This window comes from Podarcis tiliguerta (genome assembly GCF_965153285.1).
Source record: "Podarcis tiliguerta genome assembly, chromosome: 6".
Lineage (NCBI taxonomy): Eukaryota > Metazoa > Chordata > Lepidosauria > Squamata > Lacertidae > Podarcis > Podarcis tiliguerta.
In genome coordinates this window covers 90,759,581-90,784,395 of record NC_139539.1, presented here as the reverse complement: position 1 = coordinate 90,784,395, position 24,815 = coordinate 90,759,581, and the positions used below count along the sequence as shown (strand labels likewise).

The 24,815-nt window shown below is 41.9% G+C and overlaps 1 protein-coding gene across 1 annotated transcript in view; it reads right to left on the bottom strand.

Moving 5' to 3' along the window:
• The window catches only part of ACBD6 (acyl-CoA binding domain containing 6), a 99,801-nt gene that overhangs the window by 34,462 nt on the left and 40,524 nt on the right, over positions 1-24,815 (bottom strand). The window contains exon 6 of the mRNA XM_083446374.1: positions 13,896-13,985. Within this exon, the coding sequence (XP_083302500.1) occupies positions 13,896-13,985 (90 nt within the window). The remainder of the gene's footprint in view (positions 1-13,895; positions 13,986-24,815) is intronic.

Sequence of the window (24,815 nt, the reverse complement as noted above, 5' to 3'; positions counted from 1 at the left end):
TGACATTATCTCAGCTTCAAAGTTCTCCCCTCTACATAAAGACACTCACATTGGCACTTGCTTTCACATAACACTCCCTGGTTGCAGGTTCAAAATGGTATTACAGCGGTCCGTCAGAACTACAGAGAGCAACAACAGAATAGTTATTAAGCACTTAGTAATCTAAAAGGGATGCTGAGACAATACCACCTTCCATTACTACAGAGAGGGGTAATGAAAAAAGGATAGAGCAACCTTGCACATAGCCCTGAATGGCTATTATAATGCATTTGATAAAGGCTTTTTATATAGTTAGTTAATTGGCTGGTGGGCAAAAAAACGACCACCTTCATGGAGGTAAAAGTATATATATATATCATTACATGCATTTCTGACATCTACACTAATGCTTGTGGAATGGTTATAAAATGGGCTTAATACAAGGCATGTTTGATTGGCTAGTGGAAATGTCTGAATTCCCTGGGGTCAGACCACTGTAAGATATAGTATTTTGATACATGACTGATACACTGACTTAAGGATTTAGACAGTTCAGGTTGTCATACAGAAGCAGAAATGCTTTAAGCAGCCAGATCACTTAATCATTCAGGTCAACCATCTATAAGAGATTGCAATTATGTAACTCAGACTGGTAGAATGGGAGCCTTGTTTGTATAATGACGGGTCATAGCTCAGTGGTAGGACATTAGTTCTGCATGCTGAAACTCCCAGCTTTACTCTCTGCCACCTCTGGGAAGGGCTGGGAATGCCCCAAGTCTGAAACCATTCAGTGTAGTCTACAATATTGGAGACAATGCTCAGCTAGGTGGACGAGCTATCAAAACTCACATCTCTGCAGGGAGGTAAACCCAACTAACTGATCTTCTTAAAACTGATCAGATTCTTAAGAACGGCAGATTCCTTCTGTTAATTTTAATGTGAGGAGAAAAAAGTAGTAACTGGTTGAGAGATTCAGACACCTTTTAATGAGGCTGATGGGAGAATATTGTGCAAATTTCTAGCAAATATAGTGTGGGATACTTTGTTTAATTTTTAATTCTAATGCCTGCTATAATAAAGTTCCATGTGTAAACAGTGTGAAAGCAGCAAAAGCCATGTGCTACTACAATGTGCAAAGGGACTTGTTTTCTACTTTTGGGGACCGATGCAGGTCTTATTTTGGGCGATTCTGCAAAAACCAACCTATTTAGTTGGTTATACATTATGATACAACCATTTGCATACCGCTTAATCACAGTAGTTTCTAAGCAGTGTACAGGAGACCAATACAGGAAGACTAAAAAGGAGCTTAAATCATGAAGTCAGGGGCCTGCCGGACTACAACATGCAGCGAGTTCCACAAACCTGGACCCGCAATAACGAACCCACAGCTCCTGGTGGATATGAGACAGCCACGCATCTGAGCCATGGGGGGACACTAACATAAACTCCCCCAAGACACCAGTGCAGGGATATAAGGAATCATGCAGTCCCTGAGGTATCCTGGACTCAAGTTGTTAAGGGCCTTGCAAATTAATTCAATAACTTTGAACCTGGCCCAGTACCATATGGGCAGCCAGTGCAAGCTTTTGAGCACTGGAGTTATGTGCTGGCGATAGTCCAGGGTCGCCCCCTTGCCAGAAGTCTCAGTTCTGCCAAACTTATTCTAACTCAAGAGGATGAGTTCCCTGAAGTACCTCTGTCTCCAAGCCTTGTAGAAATCAAAGACTGCAAAATAAGGCAAGGTCCTTTAACCAGTCAGTCAGCAATTCCAGGGATTTTGTCAGCCAACATAAGGCTCTGTGCAGGGACAACACAAGCATTTCAGCTAGCTGCCTGGCTCCCCCCCCCCCCCAAATATCCGCAAATAACATGCAAAAAGACTAGTTGGCTTAAAGTGTTGGGCAACTGTCATCTTCCTATTAAATACAGCCAGCAGCAGAAGTCTATAAGCAGCAACAGGAATGAAGGATTTCCTTTTAACTCCAAATAAATTCTTTCATCAGAGAGAGTTCTGTGGATTGACAGGGTGCGAATATGATTGATGCCATCTTGAAAAATAGGGATTTGTCACTGCTAAGTAGAGTGCATGTTGTTTCATGCTTCAAGATGAAACCCAGGATTAAAGGAAACAATTTGAGGCTAGAGCCCTTCTGTTATGATGCACTCACCTGGAAAACTGACTCAGCTGCCAGAGGAATCTTGTTTTGTTCTTGAACAACAGGTTACATTTTCACACCTGACTTTTTTTTTTTAAAGAGCAAATAGCTCAAAGAGGGTTTAAACCTTCTAAACGATTTCCAAAATTATACAGGTGATTTAGCACATTAGGCACATGTTTGTCAGATGACTAAACCACCAAATCTAAGTACACAGTAACAAGATAAGGATAATTAAAAAGGAAATAGGACCATCCGAGAATGTCATATGCCACATTAAAATACGATTTTTTAAAATGTATGCTTAGAGGCACATTCCACAAAACATTTCTTGGAGGGGATTAATATTTAACAGCTATGTGGACTGGATGAAACTTTTTGTAGAACAGACTTTGGGTGATAGGTGTTAACCAAACACATATATTCTAGACTATATAGTACATTTATTTCAATGGTAAATATATTTAGCTCCCACCTACTGCTGTTTCAACCCAGACATATCTATATATCTGAATTTGGATGCTTGGCAACCACAAATAACTTGTTTTGCAACATTAAGAGGATGTGTCAGTATATACACCACTGTCAAAATATTTCCAAGAGAAGCATGTTTTAGGACTGGATTATATGATGCTGAGCTTTGAAAACAAAGTTCTCTACACTCTTCACTGGTAATAATGCACCTAAATATAAAGCTTTGTACATTCTTTCAAGGGCAGCTTCAAATACTAACTATAGAACAGGAGGTGTGTGGAAAGGAATGACTTTTTTTTCATTTCAAAACCCTCATCTTCTTTCCTGATAGCAAGTTTTATATTTAGGGAACGCTGTGAACCACAAATGAGCTAATCAACAATAACTTCAGTTTCCCAATAATTCATGGGATTCACCACCACCACAAGGGGTTAAAATATACACACCAAAGTCTAGCAAGTTTTGAAAAGTACTCCAGTCCACATCCAATAGGTAGAGTACAAACCAAAATAAATCACTGTCGTATCCAAAAAATACTTTAAAGTTACAGCAGAAACTTGTGAATGCTTTGAATGATGTTTTTGCTGAAAAGGTGTTTTTTCCCCTCAGAAGACATAAACAGCATCTGCTGAGCACTGACCACTTAGCATTCAACCTGCTGCCAACCTGCATTCTTCAGAGAGACCTGTGAGAGAAATGTGGAGCAGTGCCACTTCTAATAACTGTGACTGGCACCAAGTCAATGCTTTAATGCAGAAAGCTACCCTCTGTCACTAAGCAGATCTTTCCTTTCTTTTGGTTAATGGATTTCACAACCATTGGCAAGAGTATAAACAGGGTGGGCATATATGCTTGCAGCCTACAGAGAGCTTCCTGGAACGGCCAAATTGAGAAACAGCAGGGAAGAACTGGTGTTGGGCAAACTACCCTTTTTACACTTACGATATGCTGCTGCTTTCTCTGCCCTCCTCTCTTGGCATTTTCAGCAGGCCTGCAGCAAAAAAATCTGGTAGCGGAAGTGCTCAAGGAGCCGCAGGAGAGAGGAGGCAATCAGAAGAGTACAATATTCAGAAAAAACAGAGGCCATACTTTCTTTTCCGGGGTAAAAAGAAATAAATTACTTATTCCAGAATGTATGTACTTGTTTCCTCACATTACCTGGTTGAAATGTAAACACTCAGTCTGAGAGTGCGGTACTTGCTGATCGCAGGGTTTTGTTTTTGGTTTTGAAAAGATTCAAATAAGGACTGAAGCTGTGAAAGAAGATGGGAGATTAAATAATATGTTTTCAGATGATAATGACCTACTAATGTAAAATGGGTCAGAATTACAGGGTTGTGTTTTTTTAAAAGTAAATGCAACACAGGATGTTGGAGAACAACCGTTTGGGAAAGAAGAAAAACATACCCAAGCGGCCTCTTTAAAGGCATAGCTAAACGTTTGAAGGCACCAAGAAATACATATTTGAAGAAGGTAAGAAATTTAGAAGATTTAACATGACTACTCGTTCTTCTTCATGGCTGCAAAGAAATTTATGAAGATTCAAGTATTCTGAAGAAATCTATACATTTGTCCAATTTGATGGGGATCAATACCAGCCTTCCGCAACCTAGTACCTACAATTGTTTTGGAGCACAAACTGCCATCTGCCCCAGCCAGCACGATTAACCGTGCTGGGAACATTGGCAGGTCATTGGCAGAGGCTGATCTATACTAGAGAACAATCCTATAATAAATTCTTGTCTAAGTTGAACTTCCTTAAGCTGGATAAAGTTGGAAAAAATTACACAGTCCAGCAGCATATAAAGCTTTTGGGTGCTCATTGTGTACTGACAGAAGGATACATCAGTGAAATGGGGGAGGTGCCTTTTTGGCGATTCCCCTTCCCACTGCAGTGCCTGTCATCATGGCAAATACACTTGTAGGTTACTTAGATAAAGCTGGGTTTATTCCAACATGTGATTTAACATGTTGATTTTTAAATAACATTTATAATCCTTCCTTGCAATGTATGCTTAGAGGCACAGTAATGTAACGGTAGTCTTACATTACGTTATATAAGGTATGTACGACACTGGACATAATTTAGTACATTAAGAATCGTAAAAGGTCAGCAGTATTATTTTTCAGTAAAAGCCTTGGATACCTAAGAAATGTCTTTCAGCATTTAACAGCTTTTAATTTGGATGGTAATTTTACAAAGTGAATTAGAGCTGTTAGATTCAAGTCTGAGAGAGAAGGGTGCTGGCTGCACATCAGAGCTATCTAACTAACAGTCAAAGTAGTACAACACAAGATTGTCCTTTAGCAGCTATACTACTTGAAAATTTGCACACAGCCATTTGTTTCTGTAGTAAAATGTGAAAAAGATCCATACCTTTTTTATTGCCATTTGCCGTATACATGCAAACAGAATTTGTTTGGGAGCATTCTGGCACAATTACAGACGTGAAGGCAAGGCAAACAAGCGAGCAAAAGCCGTAAGTATACTGCCCTTTAATTCTACTTGTGGACTTCTCATGGCATGGTCACGGTGAAAAGTCGCTTCCCTACACCCCTCCTTCAAGGTGGACCACTAAGTTATTGGTGTGTCTTGTCCTATATTCGTAATACTGATGCTCACTCACAACTGTACCTTTGCAAAACGAATGTCAATTGGAGCCAGAGGAGGCCAGAAAGGAACGGTTTGAGCAAGAGGGGGGAAGAGAGAGAGACAGTGAGTGAGTGAGAGTGTGTTATAGAGCTTTTGGGGAACACAAAACAACACTAAATGCAGGTTCTGAGCTACATAGACTATATAACTGCATCAAATTGGAAGATGACAGAATTAAAGGAGACATAAAAGCATTTTAGAGGCACAGAATAAAAAGGAGCAAGAAAATGGAAAGAAATACGAAGCCATCTTTGATTTATCCATAATTTCTACTTCATTTCTGGCTAATGGTGGAAATTAGTCTTCAGATAGTTGATAAAATCAGCCTGTCTGTGCTGGGTTAGTACCATGATCTGTGGCCAAGCAAGTACTTCTAAAAATTGATTTTTCTTTTTGGCAACCAATGGTCCAGTCAATAATAATGTCGTTTGAGAAGGATTGAGTCATGAGGGAGATGAACCTTCTCTTCCATTTATTATGTTTGTATTGTCTCTATTTGAAAAGCATGCCCCCCCTTCCCAAAAACGTGCATGAGTGTACTATAAAAGAATTGATACTCTGCATCTTTGTCTCCAGAAGCCCTCTGACTCACAAGCACCTTCCCATCTAAACTGATGGAATGCTTTCAGTCTGCAACAGGAAAGGTTACATATTGAGGCAGAAAGAAGTCCCCTCCTCTGAAATCAAAACTGACACTGGCAGGTTGGCCATCTTTCAAAAACATCTGTCCCAAAATGGATCAAGTGAACACTCAGGAGGGTGGCAACAACACTGCCCTTGCTGAGGCAGAACTACATCTTACAAGAAACATAACACTGGCTGACATCAGTAGCTGCCACTGGTTGGGGCACAGAAACACACAGAATTGTGTGAGGACACAGAAGGCCAACTTGGTATCATTTTTGGTGACATTTGGTGGATGTGCTTTGCTGAGGAGCCAACGGGGTGAAGCTACCATCTGTGGGATTATGACTGAATGCTTCTAAGTCAGAATCGCCCCCTAAATGTAACAATACTTGTAAGGCACAGTTCCACCTTGAGTAAACAGCCCACTTTTTTTAAAAAAAAGTTGTTGTTGTTGTTTAGTCATTTAGTTGTGTCTGACTCTTCGTGACCCCATGGACCAAAGCACACCAGGCACTCCTGTCTTCCACTGCCTCCCGCAGTTTGGTCAAACTCATGCTGGTAGCTTCAAGAACACTATCCAACCATCTCGTCCTCTGTCGTCCCCTTCTCCTTGTGCCCTCCATCTTTCTCAACGTCAGGGTCTTTTCCAGGGAGTCTTCTCTTCTCATGAGGTGGCCAACGTATTGGAGCCTCAGCTTCACGATCTGTCCTTCCAGTAAGCACTCAGGGCTAATTTCCTTAAGAATGGATAGGTTTGATCTTCTTGCAGTCCATGGGACTCTCAAGAGTTTCCTCCAGCACCATAATTCAAAAGCATCAATTCTTCGGCGATCAGTCTTCTTTATGGTCAAGCTTTCACATCACTACTGGGAAAACCATAGCTTTTACTATACGGACCTTTGTTGGCAAGGTGATGTCTCTACTTTTTAAGATGCTGTCTAGGTTTGTCATTGCTTTTCTCCCAAGAAGCAGGCGTCTTTTAATTTTAAAAAAAGTACATTAGGTTATTAGTCAATAACAAGCAAACAACAACAAAAACTGCACAGGTCTTGATGGTTTACAGCCTCTGTAAATGCTGTGGAAGCAATAACCAAATTGCACCGTGATGGTGCTCTACAATGCCACGAATGAAGATTTCACTTGATGGTACAGGAGGTAAGAATACAGAACAATGCTGAAGCAGCACATTCTGATCTTTCCTGGGAAAGGAACAAAATGTACACTTGTGTCTTTTGAACAGCTGGCTTTCTGGCAATACAATAGCAAAGAAATGCTAAAGGTATAAATTTTACAGAAAGCTCTTAAAAGAAAAGCTCCTGCTGTTGTTCATTTCAATTTCTAGGCCCCCCCGGGGGCAGAAAAGACCATTTACCATCCTGATGAATAACCATAGTTAAGAATTTCCCCACTCACACCCTTGAAGTCCCCTTGCCCTTTTCTGAAGATAGCTATATTGTTTTCAATTAAAATGGCAACTCAATGTTAAAACGCGAGTAGGAACCTTGGGACTAACAAAGCCCCTCAGACCTCTTTGTCTTTTCTGTTGTATTGGTTGCTCAGTGTACAAACAGGTATTATCAAGACGGGAGCTTCTTATAACAGCGGCTGAGGTCACAGCATCATTTTCCCCAAGCATGCCCAAGGAGAAAAGATGGGGAACCTCCAGCCCAGGGGTCAAACCTAGCTCACCAGACCATTTTCAGGAAGTCACGCCCACCTGTGTGACACTGAATGTCATACATGGGCAACTCCCCTATGAAGAATGGTTGCAGCATTTGGGGCTTTTCAGTTTAGCGAAAGGGGAAGTGAGAGGTGGCATAACAGAAATTATGCATGACATGGGAGAAAAGAGGATAGAGAAAAGGTTTCCCCTCTACCCCAGAGCACTGGAGCTCGCAAGCACCCAAAGAAGCTGAATGTTCGAAGTTCTGGATTAACAGAAGAAAGTACTACTTCATGCGCCACACAGGTAAACTATGGAATTCGCTGTGATGGGGCCACCAACTTGTCTAATCTTCTTTTAAAGTCATCAAAGTTCATGCAGGGCAACTAGCCACGATGGCTATGCTTTACCTCGACTGACAGGGGCAGTATACCTCTGAATACCAGCTGCTAGGAATCACATGTGGGGTAGAGTGCTATTGTGCTCATGCCTTGCTTGAAGCTTCCCACAGGCATCTGGTTCCGCTGTGGGAACAGGACGTCGGACTGGATGAACCATTGGCCTGATTCAGCAAGTTCTTCTTACATTCTTATGACGTAAGGTGTGGGGCCAGAACAATCAGGAATTTAAAGTGGGCTCCCTACTGTTCCTTTGCTGCAACAAGGCGAATGCCCAGCCCTTCATCAGTTGATGGGTGGTCAGAGCATGCCTTGCTCAAGGTGGAGGAAGCTGATAGCATTCAGCTAAAACCACTTCTCCCTCCCAGCCCTGTCCCCTGAAGCTCAGGAATTTTAAATGCAGCAGAGAGCTTTCAAAAAGGCTTGTAATGTACCTTTAAAGGAGCATCACAGGGGCTGTTAGAAAGCCCTTTGCACAATCCACAGTGGAGCAGTGCAGCAATGTAAGCAAAGGACTTTCAAACAGCCCTTACAATGCTCCTGCGAATATCTGCAAAACAATGCTGAAACAGCACAAGGGCTCTTTCAATGTCCCATGCTGCAATTTGAAGTCCTACCAACTCAGTCCAACCTCAATGTCAGCCTCACCTGACATCAGGTTACTGACAAGTGGGCAGCCATGAGGGATGGGGAGGTGTTAAGATCTGGCCCACCAGCAAGAAAATGTTCTCCATCTTTCTCCATAGAGAAAGATTATAGCTGAGTAGAACCAAAAGGAGGAGGGGAATGAGGCAGCAAAGATGAGTGTTAGGCGAATGGCATTCTTCAGAGCAGTTGCTAGAGAGAAGGTGCATTTGTGTATGTGACTGAGGGATCTCCAAAACAGTTCATTTCCCTTTTCTTCTTAGTTATCAGGCAGTATTTGTCCCACCTGGGGGAGTGAATGAGTGTGTTGCAGGGAAGTGGGAGAGATAGGCGCCCGGCAAAAATACTCATCTTCTCCCAGCCTTTGGCAGATTAAACATCTATGGCCTTTTAAACATTGGGGTAACTGTTTTTGTATGTTACTATGTTGTGTATTTTTGTGTTTGATATTGTAAATTGCCCTGTTATCCTTAGATGAAGAGCAGTATAGAAAACAAACAAACAAATAAACACTCACAGAAATGGGAGGTATTATTGTTAAGGGCATACATTTTTGATACTCATTGTTCCCAGCACTAAGGGGTATTTTTTTTTAACTACTTCTGCCATCTTATTTTGGAAATTATATTTTATGATAAGTTGTGATTTTATTTATCATTTTATTCAGGCTATGAGCTGCTCTTAGAGTTCTATAGGGGAACCAAATGGTAGGATTTAAATCTTTTTGTTAAACAAAACAAACAGTGTATCAACTGATAATAGTGCCTGTTTTAGTTTTCCTTTTTGTGTATGGAACATATACAGGTCCAAACTACAAAGAGTTAAGTATTTCTGTGTTTATTCCTCTACACTGGTAAACTGAATAGTTTACAAACATCTGTGAAAACAATTATCTCCTCTCACAAAGGCATTCTAATTCTTCGCTAATATGTCAGATTTATCTAAATTAAACATAGTTAAGAATGTTTGGCTGGTGTTAATACCAGGCAATTTACCTTGTTAAGCTCACCCAATTTGCCTTTTTTTGAATAAATAAAAAGCTGGCATTGTTAACAAATCTGTAAAGGATCTTATGCTATCCGTTCTTGATGACTTATTTAAACTATCAATATCCTCTCAAAGTCTATTGTATCCTCTACAAACACTTCAAACTGTGGTAAACTTTCAGATTTATCAGCTAGAGGTCTCTCTCTAACATCCTCCGTAAGAAAGATCTGTAAATATGTTATACCACTCTGCAATTATCTTCATGAACCTTCAGCGCTCAACTCATATCCTGGTGGGTATAACAGACCTGCCCATTTCCATGCAGGTTTCCTGCGTTTAATGTGTTAACTGTGATTGTAGGCCTTTTTGGCTTTACCTAGTTACTTTCAAACTATTTCTAATGTTCAGTAGATAAGAGTTACTGCTTATATTCTTAATCTGGTATGAATCTTGGTGATAACTTCAAATTTTATAACATCCTACGCAAGATGGAAATTAGCCATATCACAAACTACAGCTTGAAGCAACAAACTAGCTTGAGAGTACTTGGTTACCTTTGGACGCAGCTCCCTCATGCATAGCAGCAAGCTTATGTACTTAAGGAACAAGGAACAATCTGCCAGATTTATCATCTAAGATTTGCACTGCTTGTGTATGTCTATATGCATGTATGACTGTGTATTACCTGGTGTGCATGTCAGCTGTAGGTGGCCTCACCCACTTTTTGGCTACATGTGGCTCCCAGAGGGATTGGAAGGCACTGACAAGGCTTTCAGGGCAGAAAGGGTTAGCTACCTCTGCTCTAAATCATAAGACAAACCACCACTCCAAGTTCACACATGAGAACAAACTGCAGCTAACTGAAAAACAGAAATTGTGACTAGGAGAGGGGAAGGGGAGAGGAGAAGGCAGAGCACAACCAGCCAAAGACTTGTGCACATAGCACAAAGCATAAAAAGGTAAAGGGACCCCTGACCATTAGGTCCAGTCGTGGCCGAATCTGGGGTTGCGGCACTCATCTCGCTTTATTGGCTGACGGAGCCAGCATACAGCTTCCGGGTCATGTGGCCAGCATGACTAAGCTGCTTCTGGCGAACCAGAGCAGCGCACGGAAACGCAGTTTACCTTCCCGTCGGAGCAGTATCTATTTATCTACTTGCGCTTTGACGTGGTTTCGAACTGCTAGGTTGGCAGGAGCAGAGACCGAGCAACGGGAGCTCACCCCAACCTTCGAACCGCCAACCTTCTGATCGGCAAGTCCTAGGCTCTGTGGTTTAACCCACAGCGCCACCCATGTCCCAACACAAAGCACAGACCGGTGTTATACCTGAACTCTGCCTATTTATTCACAGTAGGCATACCTTTTTTAAAAAAAAAATCTGTGTTAAAATTAGAAAACAAAACAGGAGATGCAGATTTTGGATCCTGGGCAGCCACTCACTTACAAGATGCCCAAACCATCTAAGTTCTAAGTATAGCTCTCAAGGCAGAGCCACCCACTAGGAAAAGGCCTGTGGCTAAGGATTTAGGTAATTAGATTACACAAATGACCCTTTTCAACACAAAGCAAAGCCTACCTCCCACTCCACAAATTAGTTCTTTCTGCACTCCCCCCATCCCAAGCAATCACCATCTCTTTTCAAATGTATTATTAAAGGTAATTATCAACACTGAAAAGAGCTGGACTCAGCCTGCCCTATAATCTGGAAGGAAAAAAGCTCTCCCACTCTGTTGCTGCAGTTCAAATATTCCCCCCCCTAAACACCTGCCAGTTTAAGGCCAGAGTAAAGGCCATCTCAAGCTGACTCAAAACTCCACAAAGCTGGGAAATTGGAAGTTAAGTCTGATGTCTTAACAGATGTGCCCCATGGTCAGCAATGTTGCTGTTCATACAGCAAAATAAGCTTTCTTCCAACTTACCCTCCATGCATTCTCATTCAGGTCTTTAAGGCCAAAATACAGACTGGGAGAATAAACTGAGACCAACAAAGATGTCCTGCCATATGAAACATCTGAGCCCTCCAGTGAATGAATCCATGTCTGCTTGTTGCTTACATCATATATATAAGGTGTATATAAGGTGTATATAAAAGATTGGGTTGTAACCTACAACAGTTTTTCAGGTTCCCACTATCACCTGAAGATTGGTGACTCTGGATCTAACCACTGCCCAACACTCATTCTAGCTATTCCACATTAGTATTCACTACGTGGTACCGTCTGCAAGCACTGCAGTACTGGCCGAACTTTTGCTTCAGAAATCAAAGTGTGCTTGCCTAGACCAGTACTATTTACTCTGACTGGCAAAAGGTTTCCAACTGTAGTTTGGAGTATGTCCTCCTCTAGCATAAAGGTCTCTGCTTTCCTCTTCATAAAGATAACATCACAAGCACAAACACAAAAAATATTGCTAGAATTTAACCCATGTTGGAGTCATGGATGCATGTGTGTCTATGTGCACATTTCATTTTACAACCATTATTAACCCCAAATAATCTGGCTAGAAAATGGCAATATATAAAAAGTAGGAAAGAGAAAAGGAGAGAAAGGTTTCTGTGTTTTAAAAAATGTTATTTCCCAAGTCAATTCCATGATTAAAATTTTCAACCAGTACATTTTTGTTGCTTTCAAAAACTGAAATGAACATCTTAGTTTTCATGGATTGTTATCATGGTACACCAGGTTGAAAAGATATCTAAGGATCAAAGAATAATATGCACTTTAACTACACCTACCAAGTACCAAGCACTAAAAACTTCATCAACTAAGCTTGTGTTGCTCATTAAGAAAGCTATTCTTCTTCTGAACTTTTTAACAACAGTTTACTAATGCAGCAACTATTAGTCAACTATTTATTGCATTGTTTGTAAAAATGCTATTTGTTGAAAAAGCTGACTGCTTTTAATGTAAGTATTTTTAAGTGAGGGCACTGGAAGCAAGTTGCCGCACATCATACCAAAGAAACTGACTGTAGAAATAAATCGTGTTCCAGCCCTAGTAGGGTTTCTCTCACATGAAGCCAGTGTGTATAACCCAACAGTAGTCAATTAAGTCTGTACATCAGGAAGGAAATTTGTAGCTAGATAAAACTCTAATCTGTGCTCTACTCATCCCTTGGCTAAGTAAGCCCCACTTTTGCTGGTATGTCATCTTTTAAAAAAATATCTCATTTCCCTTCAACAGCCATGATTTCATCACCTCTAAGCTGATGCATTAGTTTTCTTTCTGCACGATCTTTAGGCTCCTAGCACTTATAAGCGAAAACAGAACGCTTTAAACAAATTCCCCTCCTATTATTTAATTGTCCTCACTTTCTCAGATTCAACTTATCTGATTTTCATCCCTTTTCTGACATCTCCATAACACAGATAATCTATCATCGCGTCTATCAAACCCCTCCTCCAAAATTCTTCCAACAGAATTCTTCTGCTCATCCGTGTGAGGAGGAACAGGAGGGCGAAAGAAACACTTCAGTCTTTTTCTTCTCATTGTTTGTTCACTCAAAATTGCCCACCTGAAGCTGCTTTTCTCTTCACAGGGTAAAAGAAACAGAGACCCATTCATGTCCACCACCACACATTTACAGTGGTACCTCGCAAGACGAATGCCTCGGAAGACGAAAAACTCGCAAGACGAAAGAGTTTTTCGTTTTCTGAGTTGCTTCGCAAGACGGATTTCCCAATGGGCTTGCTTTGCAAGACGAAACATCTTGCGCCTTTTTTTTTAAAACCGCCAATGCATTCCTATGGGAAACCGTCAATACACAGTGGTGCTTCGCAAGACGAAAAAATTCACAAGACGAAAAAACTCGCAGAACGAATTAATTTCGTCTTGCGAGGCACCACTGTATAGGAAAGCAGCCAGGGAGGGGCACAATTTGAAGTCAACAAATGGTCAGAGGGGAAATGGGTAACCCCCCGCTCTTGCCATTCTGCCCCACTCCTCAAGCTAGCAGAACCCTGGTGATGCTTTTCAGTTAATATGTATGGATGCTAACTCCCACATATCACCCAAGTTGGTCCTCCATTCATCTCTTCCTCCCTTCACTTGTGTTTGTGCTAAACCCTTGTAAGGAGGGACTGCGCTGCTCCTATGTTCTGTCGAAAGTATGACATGGTGCTGTTGAGACATTAAACAGGACAACACTGAAATTATGATGAGCAGAGGCACCAAAAGTACTCAAACAGAGCAGAATCCTGAAAGAACCCTACATATCCTTCAGTTGTGCAACTGAGAACATTTTTTGCTGTATTTGCTTCCCTTTTGAAATGCACTAGATACACCAGAGTGGTCACTGCTCCAATCTGTACCTGGCTGTTAACATCCGCCGTGTGTTGCAGCAGTACTGAGGCGAGTTCCTTGTGTCCTCTGTCACATGCCCAGTGCAGCAGAGCTCTGCCCTAAAATATCAAGCAAACAACAACATGGAGTGAAACTCTTGTAAGAGTTTAAGATAACCAATGTGAGCCTCAAAGCATTTCATTTGATACATTAATATCAACAGTGCTTGCACTGTAACAAAATAACTGCCTTTCTGAATTATAATTATTTATTAAATCTGTATGCCACCCTTCCTCCGAAGATCACAGGGCAGTTCACAGCACAAAAATACAAAACAAGAACACAAAATATGTAAAAACAAACCAAACCAATAAGGATGCAATGGAGGCAGCCAAAGTATGCCTTCTTTGCTGCCTTCACGGCCACCAGGTAGGCTCGATGATCAGCCCTCACCAGTGTTTGATTGCATTTGACCAGAGTTTTTCTTCACTTGCATTCAAGCCCAGTGGTGTAGCGTGGGGGGTGCAGGGGGGGCCGGCCGCACCGGGCGCAACATCTGGGGGGGGGCGCACTCGCAGCTCTCTGCCCCTACCTGGCTCACTCACTCTCTCTCACTGCAGTGCTGGCTGTGCGAATCCGATCCGAGCTGCCGGGTCGCCGCCCACTGTGGAGGGGAGGGTGCCAGGCGTGCGGTGCGGTGCGGTGCGGAGAGAGAGAGCGAGGGACTATCTGGGGGAGGGACAGTGCAGCGGGGGGGGGCGCAAATTACTTGCCTTGCCCCGGGTTAGGGGGCGCAAATTACTTGCCTTGCCCTGGGTGCTGACAAGCCACGCTACACCACTGTTCAAGCCATCTCCCAGCTTGTTTCCTCTTCCTAAGCTCTGGAGTATACCAGAGAGCCAAGCGGGCTCCAAGGAGTGGGAGAGAGTGCTCAGGGGTAATCATGTCAAAAGCCCAAGGCATCCAGATGTTCCACAAGTCACCCAGGGCTTCGGTCATATAAGCTGGGAAATCCCCCAGGGCCATCTGAAAAGCAATTGGGTCCATCAGCCTCTGAGCGAGGACCATTTTCATAGACCCCCTGCTTCTGCAGAGGGAGAAAGTTGTTGAGATCCTCAGTTGTAACAGGAAATGATCCAACCATGACAAGGGACTGATGTCAATACTCCCCACTTCTTTCTTCCTGCCCAGCCAAGAAAACAAGGTCCAGAGTGTACCTGCCGCACTTGCAGAAAAGATCTTCCTAACCACCCGTACTAAAGTGAAGCTGGAAGTCGTAACGCAGCTCATGAAATTTTGTAACAGAGTGCATTTCTTTCTGGACTAGTCAAACTTCTTTGCAGTGCTTCATAAAGCCACCAGCTAGGTAGGTATGACTCTTCCTCATCATGAATCTTCAGCAAGCGAGCGAGCAAGAAAGCAAAGTATTTAAGCAAAGCTTTACATTTGAAGTTGAGAAGGATGGATGACACCTGCACCTAACCCAATTCATGTTTCATTCTACATGTTATTCAGAAAGGCAGCAGATGTAGATCATTATTTTAAGTAGGAAAATGCTGTCTCAGGCTTCCACGCATTAAGCTTTTCAGCTCACTTTTAACCCAACAAGTAATTAATTTTGTAACACATTATTTTGATAGTACACTAATTAACCATGAATTAGAATGGGTTTTGGCAATTATTCTTTTTAGAAACATAGATGGCACCCAGATTAGTTCTATGAATTATTAAACCTTACTGCACTCAATTATACAGCATGGAATTGAAAAGGAGTGTGTGGATCTTAACATATCTGGCAAAAGCAAAAATGATTTTAAATTAATTCACTGATAAAAGTCTGGTTTATTCATCTGTCATTTATAGTCCATTCTCCATGTCAGGAGTGACTAGGTCTAGAACGGAGAGATGGCCTGCTCTGCCAAGATTGCAGAAGGTTGCATTATTCTCCAAGCTCTATCACAACTCTACCTATTGAAAATTCTGTTGGTTCCCCCTATCCTGGCTTATCCACAAATGGTTCCAGGTCAGGCATTAGCTTTTCCCATGCAATAGCTAGGTTCCGCTTTGTGTCCACACAGTTCTCTAGGTGGTTTCCTCACACATGCACTTTCCTCCTTTCCATTGTGGCTGCCACTCCAGCCTAGGCTTCCTGCAGTTTCTTCTCTGGCAGTCTAAAACAACAGGTGCAAACTTACTTGGGGTTGCAACACAGCTTAATTTTTTGCAAGTTCTCTTTCTCCACCAACAACCTAAGAGCAAAAACTTGGAACGCCAAAATTAAAAAGCTGCATGTAAAAATGCATCTGAAGGAAACACGAGCTTTTCCTTGAAAAGAAAAGTAAAAAGATGCCAAGGGGTGTGTGTGTGTGTGTGTGGAGGATCTCCAAGTGGGAAGAGTGCAAAACAGGGTTAACATTTGCCCAATATTGTGTGTCTACTGCCAACATAGCATTAACATGTACACCATATGTAAACTGCATAGAAGTTGTATCTACAATCAAGCAGTACATACATCTTGTTAAATATAAATAAATATCTGTAGTGTCCTCTGTACACAAAGCTATGCAAAAATGCCTAAAGGCATCTGTTACCTGTGTTTGCAGGCCAGGTAGAACTGCTATGTACAGATGCCTTTAGGCATTTTTGCATAGCTTTGGTTTGGTACCTTTTTAAAGGTTCTGGCCTTGTGCCTTTAAAAGCAGTGTGACAAAAATCCAGCAGGATAAGTTTTTCTTGGAAAGCAGGTAAGGCCGGTGGTGGACGTACTTACATTTGTTAAATGTCTATATATCAGGCTGCAGTTAAAGGTACAGGATCAGCAACAAAAAAGAGAGAAAAAAGTGGCAACCAACATAGCCTAGAATCTAATTGAAAAAAAATCATTTCAGGAGAGTAATATTGCAAGTGCTAGCCTTTCTGTTTAAATGAGAAAAGCTTCCACATTACAGCATGTTGTTTTCTAGGGTCTCAAACAAAGGCAAATAAAAAATATCCATACTTGCGCTTCCAAATTGCATTACCTATATCTCCCTATCTTCCCAAAGGTTATAAATTTGAAGAATTGGCAATACTAAGGCCTTTGATTAACCAGCTGGGTGGTTGGAGGCAGATATATCACATGTGCTAATACACATGACACTGTTTATTGAAAGCAACCTCTCTAATACTGTGCATTGTGCTAAATAATCACATTTTTAAATTTTAAGTGTAAACCATTCGGTGATACAACATTCTAGTAAGACTCTTATTCATTATCTTAATGCCAACAATTTCACAAATTGTATTTGGTATTGAGGGCGTGGGGGAGAAATCTGGTATGGACAGTGTTAGTCTGGCCTTCCCATGCTGCAAACTATACTGATTAAGCATAAACAATTTATGCAAATCAGCAATACTCCAGCGCCAAAAGCCAAATTGGAAGTGTTTCATGAGCTGAACAGCCTGTCCATCTTTGGCCCCAAATCTATGGTGTTTAACAGTTGTACAGCATCCCCAGGAGGACCGTATGCCACTAGATTATTCATTTTATTCCCAAACCGTAAATTGAAAATTGCTAGGAGCTGTGCCCTCAAATGAGTCCCACTCAAAGTAACTTTATTCATTTACATTTCTAACATGCCCCATCTCTTGCATAAAATGTATTCAACCTTAGATTAGTCTAATATATGTACAGAATTAGTTTATGCTCCAAATCATGGCTGTCTACACTGCACTGAAAGAATGAAAATTCTGTGCCCAGGTAATCCAAGTTCTGTGAAAAGGAAAGCTAAATTCTGGAACTAGTAATAATTATGAAGGTTACGCACATTTTTCAGGACTGGTCTAATCTTTCTAGTCAATAGAAGGGGTGAGGTCAAAGGCAGGTCACTGAAATACCTAGGCCTTTGACTATTCATTCAAAGTTTGTTCACAACCTTCAGCTATTACCCACACACTTTCAAGCATATTTTCACAGGTATCGAGGCAAAAAACGCAAATACTAAGATTCACAGGAAGCCGTTTTCTGTTCCCAATATCACATTCTGCTGGGTTCCCTCATTCTCAAGGAATTACATCATATACCCAGCCCAGCCCAAAATATATTCCGGATGTCCATTACTATTTTGTTCTTTTCTCATGGAGAACACGTTTTAGCTGCAAAAGAATGAGGATACTTCTTACGCTCTAAATGATCTGGAATAAAAATGCATAAATCTAATCCCAAGTACAGTGACCCTGCCTATTAAATCTTCCATGCCTCACTTGGCCAGCCTGTATAGCAGTTTCTCAAGTGAACAGCACATAAATTTTGCTTTGCTGCATGTCACAGGTCTAGTCACAAACAAAGCAAGTGGGGAGGCTAAGAAAAGAATTGCCTGCTTTCAAACATGCATGTGCCTGAAGACAACATGTATAGGAACTGTTCTTAATTCAGACAGAAAGAGACAGCATAGCAAAGACTAACTAAAAGTCTCATTCAGTAAAAATATTGTATTCACTGCTGCAATATTACGTCCAGTTACCTTGATGCACCCACGGGGGGGGGGGGGAGGGAACAGAAAAATAAATCTTTTTTGTTCCTCCTCCGGCTCTGAAAAGCATTTGAAAACTTGGGAAGAAATGCAAACATTTCTTATTAAATATTTTCTTTCAGCACAGTGAGTGAAATGCTTTTTAAAGCAGTGCATTAAAATATTGTTACAGGCAATCCACACTGCTGCAAATAACTTGGGAGGCAAGATTCAAACGTAGTGATGCTGATAGTATTGGTACTGCATCTGACCGGATTACTAAATAAGCAACATTCTTAGGAGTTGATGTCAGAAAAGTACTTTCAAAAATATAAAACATGAAACAGGCTTGCCGTATGGTAGCATACCAAGCATATTGTGCCTATGACATGGGAAACTGTTTTTGTTTTTAACTACAGCACCAACTCCCAACTCCTCTTGCTTCTGGATCTAAGTTACCTTATATCTTCTGCATCAACGTAAAGGGAAATTGATGACTGTTCATACTGAACAAATTCAACACTGAACAAAAAATAGTCAAACTTAGTGCTGCTCAATTACATTATAGTGATGGTATTTTCTGAACTTTTTTTGGGAAAACTACCCATACGTATATATTTTTTATCTGCATGAAAATACTGAGATCTACATACTGCCTCAAAGCTTACATACAACAAATATTTTAATTTACTATAATGTTTATAGTTTCATTTGTATCATTTTTTGGACTGGAAAAAATTGTATGATTGTTTTTGTTATATTAATTTATTACCCGCCCCAATTTATGCTGTATAGCAGTTTACAACAATTATTTTATTATTTGTACCCTGCCCAACTGACTCGGTTACAATTTAAAATACAATACTGAAAATAGTTTAAAACAACTTACAATCACAAAAAGGTAGGCCCAGAAATATACATCTCAGGTGTCAGAGTTATACCAGTTTCACCTCCAACACTGGGCATATTTGTAGTTATTGCTTAAATAAAATTACTGTATTTACTCGGGTCTAGTGCACAATCAAATCCAATGTGCACCTCAATTTTCAGAACCTTGAAACCAAAAAAAGTGTTTGCTGGTGAATGTAATGCGCATGGCAAAAATGAGTTTTTTACTAGCAGTTTCTTCATGGCTTCCTCTCGGCTAGTCAATGCCCATTGCAAGATCAGAGATGCTCCATTTTATTTCCTGCTCTGAACAGCTTTCCCCCGAAAGCAAAAAAATTGAAATAAGAGGCTTTTCCTGGCACAAAAGAGGAAGGGTTGGGGTGGTGCCACCTTCAAATCTGAGAGGTGAACCGAGAGGAGCGGGCGAAGGCAGCTGATTCTACCTGGGGCTGCAAGAGAGAGCATGTGTGCGTGTGTGAATGTGATTGCTCACAGCAGCAGAACATGCCCAACCGGCACCAGGGGCGGGCACACACACACCTGCAAGAGTTGTTGAGCTTTCTTTGGGGGAGATTGCCCAAAGTTGTTGTGCGTATGCTCCCATACAGCAGCCTCTATCTGCAGCCTGGGTGGGGCACAGGGCACATTTCGTTCAAAAGAAAGGCAATTTCGCCTAATTTGGGTGGGAGGGTGGGACATCTGCAATTTCAAAACCTTTCCCCATGACTGCAGAGAAGGTATAATCCTCAAGAGCTGACTGGCACCCTTTTTGAACAGGATGAAATCCCCCCACATCCGTATGAATTCCTCCCAGCCCTGCTTAAGAGCTATTTTGGCATTGTTTTAACAGTGCTTTTTTTCTATCAGCTTGTGCCCAAGGGCCCTGGCACCCCCTTCCCCACCACCTGGGTTTGAAAAGGAGGCAAATTTAAACACTGAATGCAAGCCACATCTGCACAGGCACAAGTGGGAGTGCACTCTGTGTTGTGCCCTTCCAACTGTCCTTTCCCATTTCTGCAGTGTTAGAAACTGGGGTAGAAGGGGGGCCACTAGGGGGCGCATCGGAAGATGGCTGACAATAACATCTCTCCGATCCACACGAGGTAATTTGGAGGCTATGATGGGAGTAATTAGCCTCCCTACGCCCCCCCCCCGGATGGTGGGGGGGGATTGCCCTGCCTGCTGTGCCCTATACCACCCCCGAATTTGTGGGGATGGGGGCACTAGGCACAAAGCCCTCCTGTGGGATTCCGGTGCTCCTGGACGCCGACCCTGATCCGCGCCACTAGCTGCAAGAACTTCAAAAGAAACAATTTGGATGAAGGAACGCACATATTTCAAGGAAGGAAGGGGAGTAAAGACTGCTAACAGAAGAGATCTCTGATAAAACAAGACAAGAATAAATCATGAGAAGATACGCCAAGACTCGGTATGGCAAATAACTGATGGGGGAGAGGGGGAAACTTTCCTTTCTTTCCTTATGTGATAAACAAGAATCCCCTCCCCTCACGGGTCAGAAATGTCATTTTAAGGACTTAAGCTGTGGATTTAAGGCTGTGTGGAGATAAACTTTCGAACCAAAGCATGTTTTAAGAAGAGCGTGGAATGTATAAGAGCTTTGGAATGACGCAGTTAAAAATGCCGTTGCCATATTGGGAAGTTCTGTCGGAGGTCTTGAGTTTGGGAGGAGAAAGAGAGAAATAGAGCTGTTTTTATATTGTGGGTGAAACTCCTCAGAGGGACTTAAGAGCGTCAGTTTTGCGAGATTAATGATGGAAAGAGCGATGTTATCTATGAAGGCGATGATATATGGAAACCATCTCGATTTGAGGATTGGAAGAACGGAAAAATTCACACAGGCATATTATTGGTGTTTATCGGCTTAAGGGGACTATCAGAAGAGATCATAAAGAAAAAAGAGAAAATATATGAACAAGATGTGATGTGGAAACAGCAAGATAGGACTGGATAGAATTATGAACTCTGTTTGGACTGATTTGGACATTAACGCATAGCAAGAAGATGATCAGAATCCCCCTTCGGATCTTGAAATATGGGTCCCCCCAACAAAATTTAAAATTCGGCTTTGTAATTCGGAATTTATGTGATGTGATTTAATTTGATTTGATTGGCCGGTTAATAAAAAATATTTTAAAAAAAGAAAAGAAACCGGGGTAGAAAAGGTGGACGGCTCCCGGAACCTGGGCGCCAAAACAGAATGTCTAGTTGACACTGGGGGGCGGGTTGACAACACCTTATTATTATTTTGATAAGCATGAATTAGTAAGCAATTCGCATAAGTGACATTTTTAGCAGAAAATACATGTCTAATTTGGTGTTTACAATAAAAATATTGGTACCGTACTTCAGTTTTCAAAACACTCTTTATTCTTAAGCTCCTTAACATATACTTCGAGGCTTCAAAGTACATACATTTCAGTAATCCTCGAGTGTCAGCCAAGTGCAAAAAATAGCACCAAGACTTTTTGAGGTGCTCACAAATGGGGAAATGTGCCTGGTGCCCTGCTAATTTCGAACTCTGCACTTCAGATGTTATAGGAAGTCGGATGGGTAATAGGTGAGTGGCCTTGTCCATCTGTCAATGTAGCCTGTGGACGGTGGGTCACTTTCAGATCCAGGCCTCTGGCTAAAAGTACGTTTCCGAACACAATTCAAAGTGTTGGTGCTGACCTTTAAATCCCTAAACAGCCTCAGCCCAGTATACCTGAAGGAGCGTCTCCACCCTCATTGCTCTGCCCAGACACTGAGGTCCAGCGCTGAGGGCCTTCTGGCAGTTCCCTCACTGTGAGATGTGAGGTTACAGGCAACGAGGCAGAGGGCCTTCTCGGTGGTGGCACCTGCACTGTGGAACGCCCTCCCATCAGATGTCAAAGAAATAAACAACTATCAGACTTTTAGAAGACATCTGAAGGCAGCCCTGTTTAAAGATGTTTTTAAGGTTTGATGTTTTGTTCTGTTTTTAATCTGTTGGGAGCCGCCTACTCCTCCTCCTCCTCCTCCTCCTCCTTCTACTACTACTAAAATTGCATTTCATAGCTATACATAAAACTTTTCTACGGCCAAGTCATGTAAGAAGCCTTCACATACAGTCACTGACTTGGAAAAAGTAATGAGAAGAGTTGCAATGATGCTGACGGTTTGATAATAAAAGTGTGAAAGGACCTGTTGTTTTCATCTTTGATAAGAATGGGGCATATAATGAATTCATTAACTGAAAAATACCCTATCTTTCTAGAAGCAGATATTCCAGAAAGTCGTATGCCTCTAATAGTAGCCTAGAAGTGGATTGGATTACTAGTTTATTGCTATAGTTATCAGAAAGTTCACTTCTAGTTTATTACTACTGATCACCAGAAAATAAGCACAAACCATTCCTGGACTTGCAATTTATACAAATTTATCTTATAGGGCTAAACAACCTGTGACCTATGGCAATACTGATAGAGCTGAACAATGTACTGTAGAAACACACAGATGTTTCAGTTCACTTCATCGGGGATGAGTTTCTAGTCTTGAATTTTAAACTCCCTCCCCTGCTTTCATCAAATTAATTCATATGAGTTCCTGATTAATAATAAAAAGCCATGCCATCAGCATTCAGAACCCCAGCCGGGAATGTCATGGCTCAAAGGGCAGAAATCTGCTTAGAGCTACAAGAGAACCCAACTGAATTTGTGGCGTCTCAGTCTATGAATGCGTAAGCACTTCATCTGTTCACCGCAACACAATATGCTGAGAGACTACATGTTACAGGCCAAAAGCAGGACAAATAGTCAGTGGGCAAAGATAGCAACCAGCAAGTCAAACAGGTTTTATTTTGTCTGACCATTTACGCGCCAGATATTTACTATCTGGGAAACTCTCAAGCCTTTAAAAAGGAGCTTTGCGAGTGTTGGTGCTGAGCTTTAAAGCCTTAAATGGCCTCGGCCCAGGAAAAGTGAAGGAGCTTCTCCATGGCCATCATGGACACCGAGGTCCAGCTCTGCTAATAATAATAATAATTCTCGTAACACTGCTACTGAGTTATTAGTGCAGACCAAAATACAGTGGTGCCCCGCAAGACGAATGCCTCGCAAGACGGAAAACCCACTAGACGAAAGGGTTTTCCGTTTTGGAGGTGCTTTGCAGGACGAATTTGCTATGGGCTTGCTTCGCAAGATGAAAATGTCTTGCGATTCCTGAGGTTTTTTTCCCGCTCCCCACCCCCTTTTTCTAAGGCACTAAGCTGCTAATAGCCTTTTAGCAGCTAATCCGCTAATAGCGCTAATCCGCTAATGGGCTTGCTTCGCAAGACGAAAAAACAGCTAGACGAAGAGACTCACGGAACGGATTCTTTTCATCTTGCGAGGCACCACTGTACCATACCTCCCCTTCTCCAACCAGTGCAGAGAAAGAGATAACTTACAGCTATCCTATCTGGTTTTATCTTCAGCTTGGATCCAGACTTTGCTTCCAGCAATGGGAAGTACATTTCAGAAAGTTGAGGGACCCTGAGGAACAGTGTGGGAAGTGGCATTAGGTGCTGCAGAGGAAGGGGAAAGTTGGCAATGGTCACCTTCTCCACTTCCACCAGTAGGATCCCTCCACTGGATGAAAAGCCTTCTGTGGAGGGAAGGTAAAGCCTGGACCTAACTCACTAAACAAAATTTATTTCCCTGTATGAAGCTGAACCTCAGTATAGAGAAAGCAGAGGGAAAATCCCAGTATGCATAAATTGCACTGTTGATTTTTTACTTCTCATTGTGAAGGCACGGCAAGAAGGAGAATTTCTGGCACTACAAAAAATGCTAGAAACATAATCTGCTGGTTCCTTCTGACAAAGTTACATTGGGTAGAGGGTGGGTGGGTACTCATACAAAGGCATGGCTCACAGAAGCCTGAAGCACTTCAGCATGCCAGACCATAATATAGTACTTTATTGTAAAAATAAGTTTTCAGGGAACATAGCTGACATATATTTTACCCTAAAACTCCTTTAGATGACAAGTGAAAGAGCAGCCCCTCTTTTGGCAAAGGTATAAAGACACTTCACTGGCAATGAATTAGCTGCTGCTCCATCATTTCTAAGGCCCATTTTATATGTCACAATGGCAACACAATTGATGTTGAAGTCAAGAACAATATGGGTACCCCTCCATAAAGCAAGTCATTTGTATGAAGTACATCCCACATAATCCAGACTGATTTTAGCCACACCAGCAAAATCATGTTCACAAATAGCCTGTGGTCAAGTGATGTTAATATCTGTTGCACAGATACATAAGGGCAGCAAAGGGTGTCCAAATACAGTTTAGTTAATAAGAGTGAGTGTTCCATATGTGGAGCTATTGCCAATGAAAAACATTACAAGGTTTAAAGGTAAAGGTAAAGGTACCCCTGCCCATACGGGCCAGTAGTGACCGACTCTGGGGTTGCGCGCCCATCTCGCTTAAGAGGCCGGGGGCCAGCGCTGACTGGTGACACTTCCGGGTCACGTGGCCAGCGTGACGAAGCTGCTCTGGCAAGCCTGCACCAGCGCAGCACACGGAAACGCCGTTTACCTTCCCGCTA